At 38.2% G+C, this 10,000-nt stretch overlaps 3 protein-coding genes across 3 annotated transcripts; all 3 read left to right on the forward strand.

Annotated features, from left to right (window-relative positions):
- The first annotated feature begins 934 nt into the window (after nucleotides 1–934).
- Nucleotides 935–1,440, forward strand: LOC141482029 (histone H4). Its single transcript, XM_074174607.1, has one exon. The coding sequence runs from the start codon at nucleotides 1,017–1,019 to the stop codon at nucleotides 1,326–1,328; it is 312 nt and encodes a 103-aa protein (XP_074030708.1). The 5' UTR covers nucleotides 935–1,016; the 3' UTR covers nucleotides 1,329–1,440.
- A 1,687-nt stretch (nucleotides 1,441–3,127) lies between these two features.
- On the forward strand, nucleotides 3,128–3,563 carry LOC141482030 (histone H2B). Its single transcript, XM_074174608.1, has one exon. The coding sequence runs from the start codon at nucleotides 3,128–3,130 to the stop codon at nucleotides 3,497–3,499; it is 372 nt and encodes a 123-aa protein (XP_074030709.1). The 3' UTR covers nucleotides 3,500–3,563.
- Nucleotides 3,564–7,109: 3,546 nt separating this feature from the next.
- On the forward strand, nucleotides 7,110–7,551 carry LOC141482031 (histone H4). The gene has a single exon (XM_074174610.1). The coding sequence runs from the start codon at nucleotides 7,171–7,173 to the stop codon at nucleotides 7,480–7,482; it is 312 nt and encodes a 103-aa protein (XP_074030711.1). The 5' UTR covers nucleotides 7,110–7,170; the 3' UTR covers nucleotides 7,483–7,551.
- The last annotated feature ends 2,449 nt before the right edge of the window (nucleotides 7,552–10,000 follow it).

Here is a 10,000-nt window from a genome sequence, read left to right on the forward strand (position 1 = left end):
GAAAGAAAATGCTATACGAGGAAAATAATCAATCCATCGTTCGTTCGTTCGATCAACACAGTTACTTAACGATATTTTTTCCTACGCAACGAGACATCCGAATCATCGTTATAGATTTATCTGGATCGACGATTTCTTAAAAATAATTACTTGTGCGAATTCAACTGTCGATAGAAATAGAAAATGAAGAAAAAAAAATCGGACTTTTTCATAACGAAAATCCACATATATAAATTACACGCCAGGGTAGAGTATCGAATACGAATTCTTTTCAAATATAAATTGTGGTTCTGAAAAGAACCGTTTTTTCTTTCATTACTTCGTCGTACTATTCGATTTTATTAAGCACGTTCTCCGCGGATTCGTCTAGCCAATTGAATATCCTTTGGCATAATAGTAACACGCTTAGCGTGTATAGCGCACAAGTTGGTATCTTCGAAAAGGCCCACCAGATATGCTTCGCTAGCCTCTTGTAGAGCCATAACGGCTGAACTTTGGAATCGCAAATCAGTTTTAAAATCTTGGGCGATTTCTCTTACTAATCTCTGGAATGGTAGTTTTCGGATTAATAATTCCGTACTTTTTTGGTAACGACGAATCTCTCGAAGAGCGACAGTACCGGGTCTGTATCTGTGAGGTTTCTTAACTCCTCCAGTAGCGGGTGCGCTTTTTCGGGCGGCTTTAGTAGCCAACTGTTTTCTAGGGGCTTTACCTCCGGTAGATTTGCGAGCTGTTTGCTTTGTACGAGCCATCGTATACGAATAGTTCCTCAGTCGAACGACAAATACTGATTAGTGAGCCTTCACGATCGGTCGTTAACAGTTTTATTCAGGTATAAGGATAGGGAACTTCTACCATTGGTTGAATCGAAGAAAGTGGGCGTGTCCCCCCAAAAACAAGACAAAACCAGCTTTCCAGCGCCGACGGCCTTCAGTTGTTCTCGAGCATTCGAAGTAGTAATAACGTATTTCGCTCGTACTTTTTTTCTCTATAATCTTCCGTTTGTATTACACAAAATGACTGGTAGAGGAAAAGGAGGAAAGGGATTAGGAAAAGGCGGAGCAAAAAGACATCGCAAAGTGTTGCGAGATAATATTCAAGGAATTACGAAGCCTGCCATCAGAAGATTAGCTCGTCGTGGAGGTGTAAAACGTATATCCGGATTGATATACGAAGAAACTCGTGGAGTACTCAAAGTATTTCTCGAAAATGTTATCAGAGATGCGGTAACATATACAGAACACGCCAAAAGAAAAACCGTCACGGCCATGGACGTAGTATACGCTCTCAAACGTCAAGGGCGTACATTATATGGTTTCGGCGGTTAGATTCATATTCCGACGAGAAATTTAAAAAAAAAAACGGTTCTTTTCAGAACCACAATTTGTTTTCAAAACGAATTCGATTTATATACTTTACTTTGGTGTGAGTAATAATTAACGAATTACCAAATTAAATTCGAACGATATACCCATCTAATTTTAAGCATTATCTGTCATTCTTTTGATTACCTGAATAATTGCTTCATTTTATCCTGTATACTTAACGAAATTATTAATTTCAACCTTACTACATCTGTATACGAAGAAGAAAAGAGAAGAACGATCTGTACAATTAGATTATATACCACTCGGTTTCTAAATCTATAGGACAGGGAAGCTACTGGTATCTAGCTAGCTAGCTAGGTAGCTCCCAAACTATTCAATTATTCACCAATAGAAATTACATATGAAACTTTTCTGAAACGCCGCTTTAAAACGCGATACCATTTGTACGTAAAGAAAAAATTGAAAAAATGAATATTCATAAACTGATCGAAGGTTAATGAACCACTGTCCAAATATTATTGTTTTATGCTTATAATATTCATCTATCCCATTTCACAAATTACTATGAATAATAATAACAACCTATTTTTATATACTCGTCATTCATTTCTGCAGATATTGAAATGTATGTATGCATTCATCTATGCTATATAATTTAATTAGGTATATTTTTTTTTTTTTCATTTATTCATTCCAATTTACTCATGATTGTCTATATTGTAATTCCACGAACAAGAATGTATAATATTTCTATGGATATTGTTATGTTTATTCATTTGTATACCTAAATCTGATATTACTGCATACATTTTATTTTCATCACGAATAAACGTACAGACATTCTGATATTTGATTTCAGCAAATAGAAATCACTTGTTTCGGCACGAAAATAAGAAGTTGAACAATAATAATATTATTAATCATGTATACATGTATACGTAAATATGCGCAAGCAAGAAAGAAACAATCGCATATCGTGCTGCGTCAACAATTGTATCGAAAAGCGATGACAAGAAAAAAAAAAAAATATATGCAATTGTCGAATTCATTAGAGAAAATCGTTGTGGCCCTGATAAGGGCCGATATTTTATTTGTCGCTTTCCTCTCTCAGGAAATGTGTACTTATGCCTTCTTTTCGGTTTTTTTCGGTAACAAAACCGCCTGAATATTGGGCAAAACACCACCTTGAGCAATGGTTACTCCTGATAACAATTTATTGAGTTCTTCGTCGTTTCGAATGGCCAGCTGTAAATGTCTAGGAATGATACGGGTTTTTTTGTTATCGCGAGCCGCATTACCGGCCAATTCCAAGACTTCAGCTGCCAAATATTCCATTACTGCGGCTAAGTAAACCGGGGCGCCGGCACCAACTCGTTCGGCATAATTTCCCTTACGAAGGAGTCGATGAATACGTCCTACTGGGAATTGGAGTCCAGCCCGACTGGAACGGGACTTTGCCTTTCCCTTAACTTTACCTCCTTTTCCACGTCCAGACATGTCGAATCGTAGATTAGTATTATATATCGGATAAATTTAAAGAATTCACTGAGAATTATTCGATGTTGCTCTAACAGTAGCTTTCTATACAATGATTTCTATATAGAATCGACCTGTATTAATACCGTCCTACCGACCAATGGGCGTTCTCGAACGCTCAACTTTCCGGTGGGCGGAGCCTACTAGAGTTCCAGTTACTATCTGAAATAGTGACGACAGAGTGGCGTCTTTTACATTGAGTCGAAAGCAAACCTGCACGATAGTACTTGTTTGTTTGATATTGACGAAATTAAATTTTCAGAATGCCACCCAAAGCTAGTGGAAAGGCTGCGAAGAAGGCCGGAAAGGCCCAAAAGAATATATCGAAGACCGATAAGAAAAAGAAGAGGAGGAGGAAGGAAAGTTACGCAATTTATATCTACAAAGTATTGAAACAAGTCCATCCCGATACCGGAATATCCAGTAAAGCGATGAGCATCATGAACAGTTTCGTAAATGATATATTTGAGCGTATCGCAGCGGAAGCCTCCCGTCTTGCTCATTATAACAAGCGATCGACTATTACGAGCAGAGAAATTCAGACTGCAGTACGTCTGTTACTTCCTGGTGAATTGGCGAAGCACGCCGTCAGCGAAGGCACCAAAGCAGTTACGAAATATACCAGTTCGAAATAATTTACTTATTCCGGTCTACGATATACATTCTTAAAAAAAAACGGTTCTTTTCAGAACCACAAAATATTTATGAAAGAATTCTTACAATATCGTTTCGACGCTGAATGATAATTTATTTTTGCTAGGGCGCTAGGTCTCACTCGGTTGGGTTGCCTTGTTATCAGTACATTGTTACCTCCTTTCGTGAAACGCGCGATGATAATAAATAATTTTGCCACCTATATTTAGATGGTGCTTACCTACCTATCAACCTAAAAAGTTAACGTTCGTTACTGTTATACTAGTCATGTACTCTATTACTTATGTTATTTTTTAACGTGTTTTTTATTTACGTGCTAATATGTTGTCTAAAAACGTTTATGATTAGCATTTCTGATTTCGACTATAACATTGACGATTTATATATTTCGGGTGGGGGTGGGTGTGTATTACTCCGTTATAGATAGAGCTCACAGTATCGTCGTTCGTTCGTTCGTTCGTTCGTGTTGTAGTATCGACCTTTTTATTGAAAGTATATTACGATGATTATATCTTATCGAATATAACATTAATAACGTTCGTTATTATTCGAATGCCGTTTTCATCGAACACTTTTATAGGGATAATTTTTGAAAATGTTGATGCTATTAGAAGCGTCGGTTCTTGGTTATAGTCGTGTATGAAGGTAGACACGAGGTCTCTTCGATGCCCCTATTCACTCGTGTATTTATCGAGTATTATCGGCTAATGTATCATGTTTCTATAGACAGTCGCGCCTATGATATTTATTCGAAGGTTCCTTCCAGATCATCGATTACGAGTATTTTCGGAAAGGAATTGTCTGGAGTTACGTCAAAATCATCAATACTTCATATTTCATTGTAATTTACTGTGAGTTGTCGAGGTTTAATATTAGCTTTTTCTTATCAGAAAATATTTTCGGAATACGTAGAATCTATCCACGTTATTGTGCTAGTCGAAGTCTAAATAGGAAACCGGCATTGATTTCGTAAAGAAGTTGATGCGAACATTTCGACAGCAGAATGGAAGCCGTCAATATCGTGTCTAACGAGAATGTCGAGCGTTCAGTCTCCCGTCCGCCTGTGCTTCGACCCAGAATATTTAAACAAACGGAACACCAGAGGACTACATCATTCTCTCTAGACGCCTAACGAGTGTAGCATCTATCTTCCGAGAATATATTGTCAGTTGTTTTTTTACTATGGCAGACATAGAAAATCAGAATTCTTCGGCTTCGGCTAATTCATCTTCGTCGCCGCAGGCACAGTCTACTGCGAAGAAAGAAAAGAAAGTTAAAAATCCAAGAAGTAAACCTTCTCACCCACCTACGTCGGAAATGGTTAATAACGCTATTAAAGGATTGAAGGAACGGGGTGGTTCCTCTTTACAAGCCATAAAAAAATATATTGCGGCGAATTATAAGGCTGACGCAGAAAAAGTGGCACCTTTCATCAAGAAATATCTTAAATCTGCGGTTGCTTCCGGATCATTAGTACAAACTAAAGGAAAAGGTGCATCGGGGTCGTTCAAATTGGCATCGGCATCTTCTGGTTCGGCAAAACCGTCGGCTACCGAAAAGAAAACGTCCGGTACGGCCGGTGCGAAGGCCAAAAAAACTCCCGTTAAACGCGTAGCTGGTGAAAAAGCTAAAACCGGCAAGAAGGCTGCTGCATCACCGAAAGGTAAGAAAGCCTCTCCGGAAAAGAAAGCGGCTGCCGCAGCCAAGCCTAAAAAGGTAACTGCCGAGGATAAAAAGACCGTCGCTTCTAAGGTTTCGTCCGCGACTTCTGCTAGTAAAACCAAGTCTCCTTCGAAAGCAAAGAAAACTAACAAAGGACCAACAAAAAAGCCGAAAGCACCCAAACCGAAAACCGCGAAAGCGACCCCTGCATCGGCATCTTCTCCGAAAGCCAAAAAAGCTGCCTCTCCAAAAAAGAAGAAGTAAATTCTTCTATCAGTTGACTTCTCTCTCCGGCGACGAAGTCTAAGAAAACAAATGGCCCTTTTCAGGGCCACAATTTTTTTTACAAGAATTCGTATATAATTCAACTGTCCAACAAATATATAAATAAATAGTCAGAACTACCTACCTAGCCTATCCCTATAAACAGAAAAAAAATAGATAAATAATATTTCTTCCGCCGCCGCCGCCGACTATCGAATTGATATGAATCGAATAATTTCGTAAAAGAGTAAAAATTAAAAAATATTGCTCTGTCTTTCTATTTCATTGAAATATGTCTTGTGAACAGTTGACTTATTTTCTGATATTGGGATCGTTTCAGGAAAATGAGTCAAAATCATTTCGAGATTTCCAAACTAAGGGTGTTCCATTTGAGAAATCACTGATTTTTATATCTTCAGAATTACTCATCGACTCCTAATACCTCGTTCATCATTTTGGAAATGTTACTCCTCCTACAAGACGACGGAATGTAATATTTTGATGAATCAATAATAGCTTATGTATTCTATGAGACTTGTTTTCAATTTTATAGGGAAATGGCTCGAGAACCGAATAATACCTACTTTTTCTGTATAAACGATCGAATATCTCGAGAACGATTCATTTTTGGTATAGGGTATATTACAAAAAGTCACTCGAGATTTATGCCAGGTATTCAAAAATATGAATCAGAGGAAATTTACGAAAAGATGGTGATGTTATGAGCGATCTTTCATTCAGTGATCGCTTGTTTTTCGTTATTTATCTCAGCCGTTTCTAAAAATGATCTTTTCGAAAGATTCGTTTCGGAAAGTAAAAAATTTCAGTATTATAATCCATATTTGGATCATACTGAACATGTTCTGCAAACACCCGTGATTTAATATTTACGTGATGCGAGTTATTGAAAATATCATACATTCATTCATTCATTCATTCATATCTATCGATAAACGAATTCTTTCATCAATTGCATTTTGTGGTTCTGAAAAGAACCTTTTTTTTGTATATATTTTCAATATATATTGGGATATATATATATGAAATTAAGCTCGTTCTCCGCGTATTCTCCTTGCTAACTGAATGTCTTTGGGCATAATGGTAACGCGCTTGGCGTGAATGGCGCACAAATTCGTATCTTCGAAGAGTCCTACCAAATACGCCTCGCTAGCTTCTTGCAAAGCCATGACGGCTGAACTTTGGAATCGTAAATCGGTTTTGAAATCTTGAGCGATTTCTCGAACTAAACGTTGAAAGGGTAATTTCCTAATCAACAATTCAGTACTCTTCTGATAACGTCGAATTTCTCGGAGAGCAACAGTACCGGGTCTGTAACGATGAGGTTTTTTAACACCTCCCGTAGCCGGTGCACTTTTGCGAGCTGCTTTAGTAGCTAATTGTTTTCTCGGAGCTTTACCTCCAGTCGATTTACGAGCGGTCTGCTTGGTACGAGCCATTTTCAAAACCTATTGCGAATTGTAACGAACGAAATGTATACCGAACGATAGACGGACAACATATGAACTGAGTCGGCTTATACACGCCAACTATTATATACCATCTAGACGAGACGCCATTGGTCCGATTTCCAGTTGTGGGCGGAGTCATGAAATTTAACAAAACCCGACCGAGTTCGGTGTAGAACTTTAGTCGAAGTCTGTCGTTAGTATCACTAACAGTATTTCATTCGTATCGTGCAGTATATAATTTATTCTTAACATTCGAAATGACTGGTCGTGGCAAGGGAGGTAAAGGTTTAGGAAAAGGAGGAGCGAAACGTCATCGTAAAGTATTGCGTGATAATATCCAAGGAATAACGAAACCTGCCATTAGAAGATTAGCCCGTCGAGGTGGTGTTAAACGTATTTCGGGTTTGATATACGAAGAAACTCGTGGAGTACTCAAAGTATTTCTCGAAAATGTTATCAGAGATGCCGTAACATATACCGAACATGCGAAACGCAAAACCGTCACAGCCATGGATGTTGTATACGCCCTGAAAAGGCAAGGTCGAACCTTGTACGGATTTGGCGGTTGAATTTAATGCCTCCCCCTGTATTGTCCTTACCGTTTCCATAAAAAAAAGGTTCTTTTCAGAACCACAAAAGCTTATGAAATGAATTCGTGTGTATTTTTTATATTTTTGAAGTAAGTCTCAGGTCAAGAAAGTAATACAAATCATGAAATTATGAAACAACAAAATTTAATTGACGCTCCGGAGGGGCGACTTCATTGATGATTCCAGTGGCGCATTTGCTTTTTCAGCTGCAGGAAAACCCGGAAAAACCTGCAGCAGCAGCAAGCACCACATCATGTGAACATCTTGATCTACTAATGTCTTCTCTTTTATAAAACAAAATGTAGGGTATCTCCAGAGACTACAGTAAATTTAGAACATCGCCAGAACACTTAGTGACACGACTATCGTCAAACTTAATCGACCTCTGCCCTCCGGTAGCAAGCAGAATATCGGAAGCGTGAAATAAAAATTTGAATTGGAAATTTTGGCGAAATAACCCGAACGGAAAGTGTAGTGAAAATATAAAAGATAACGGAAAGTGTAGTGAAAATATAAAAGATAACGGAAAGTGTAGTGAACGTTTACTTCTGCCTTCCGCGAGCAAGCAGAATATCGGAAGCGTGAAATAAAAATTTGAATTGGAAATTTTGGCGAAATAACCCGAACGGAAAGTGTAGTGAAAATATAAAAGATAACGGAAAGTGTAGTGAAAACATAAATATAACGGAAAGTGTAATGAAAGTTTACCTCTGCCTTCTGGGAGCGAGCAGAATTTCGGAAGCGTGAAGAAAATATTTCAGATGGAAACTTTGGCGAAATAACCCGAACGGAAAGTGTAGTGAAAATATAAAAGATAACGGAAAGTGTAGTGAAAACATAAATATAACGGAAAGTGTAATGAAAGTTTACCTCTGCCTTCTGGGAGCGAGCAGAATTTCGGAAGCGTGAAGAAAATATTTCAGATGGAAACTTTGGCGAAAATAATCGTGAACGGAAAGTGTGGTGAAAATATAAAAGATAACGGAAAGTGTAGTGAAAACATAAATATAACGGAAAGTGTAGTGAAAACATAAATATAACGGAAAGTGTAATGAAAGTTTACCTCTGCCTTCTGGGAGCAGCAGAATTTCGGAAGCGTGAAGAAAAATTTCAGATGGAAATTTTGGCGAAAATAATCATGAACGGAAAGTGTGGTGAAAATATAAAAGTATCGGAAAGTGTAGTGAAAACATAAATATAACGGAAAGTGTAATGAAAGTTTACCTCTGCCTTCTGGGAGCGAGCAGAATTTCGGAAGCGTGAAGAAAACATTTCAGATGGAAATTTTGGCGAAAATAAATCATGAACGGAAAGTGTGGTGAAAATATAAAAGTATCGGAAAGTGTAGTGAAAACATAAATATAACGGAAAGTGTAATGAAAGTTTACCTCTGCCTTCTGGGTGCGAGCAGAATTTCGGAAGCGTGAAGAAAAAATTTCAGACGGAAATTTTGGCGAAAATAATCATGAACGGAAAGTGTGGTGAAAATAACGGAAAGTGTGGTGAAAATATCGGAAAGTATAGTGAAATTTTCGCCAAAATTTCTCTTTGAAAATTTTTTATCACGCTTCCGAAATTCTGTTTGCTCCCATTAATTCAAGTATCGTCTCACCGTCTCAACTCATATGTTGTAATGGCGAGAAAGCGGTATAGGCCTTACACAAATTTTCACTACACTTTCCGATAAACATTGTAATCGAGACGTCCTGTTGTCAGAACGTTATCCTATAATATTTTAATATATCGATCGATATGCGTATTCATGTCTGATACAATATCATATCGACGGATATAAATTATATTGACTAGGACTATACGAAAAGTGGAAAAAACCGAAAGTCGCGTAGGGTCCCGTCAGCGTTAACGGAAAACGGGCGATGTGCTCGAAACGCCGCTATAGGGGGATAGGTACGTTTCGAAACGGATCGAAAACGCTTCCTCTATAGTATCGGCAGACGCTTGCTCGAGCGCTGTCGGTACCGTGGTCACCGATAACCAAATCACACGATATTCGTTTTTCTGCTGAATAATAACATTAATTCGATATCGTGTCGAGTGCGGGCTTCGCCCACGGTGGTGTGGATAGTTCGTAGTAGTATATCTTCTGCTTCTACCCAACCGAAACCGTCAGACACTGCGAGATCGCGGATTTAGCGAGCGTTTCTACGTAAGCGGTCCCTATGCGATCAACCAAAAAATAACAAAAATTTTGTTATTACACAAAATATGCGACAGCTCTCCTCTGTCCGAGCGAGAATAAATATAATTTCGGAACGAATCTTTCGAGAACACCGAGTCGCTTTCAATCTAGCGAAGGGTCGAGAGAATGTTCGAAGTTTTGTGCCGGTCGACGTATATATCGTCTATTATATATTGTATTTCGAAAAATTACCATACGTACGTGTACGCCGGTGGTTTGTGTAACATTATCATCAGGTCGAGTACGACGAGCGTGTGTTGTAATATTTCTTCTTGAGCAATGTTATAGTTCGATTTG

The sequence above is a fragment of the Leptinotarsa decemlineata genome, unplaced genomic scaffold (genome assembly GCF_025532065.1).
Source record: "Leptinotarsa decemlineata unplaced genomic scaffold, Ldec_3_MD MMD2_tig00000654_RagTag_RagTag, whole genome shotgun sequence".
Classification (NCBI taxonomy): domain Eukaryota; kingdom Metazoa; phylum Arthropoda; class Insecta; order Coleoptera; family Chrysomelidae; genus Leptinotarsa; species Leptinotarsa decemlineata.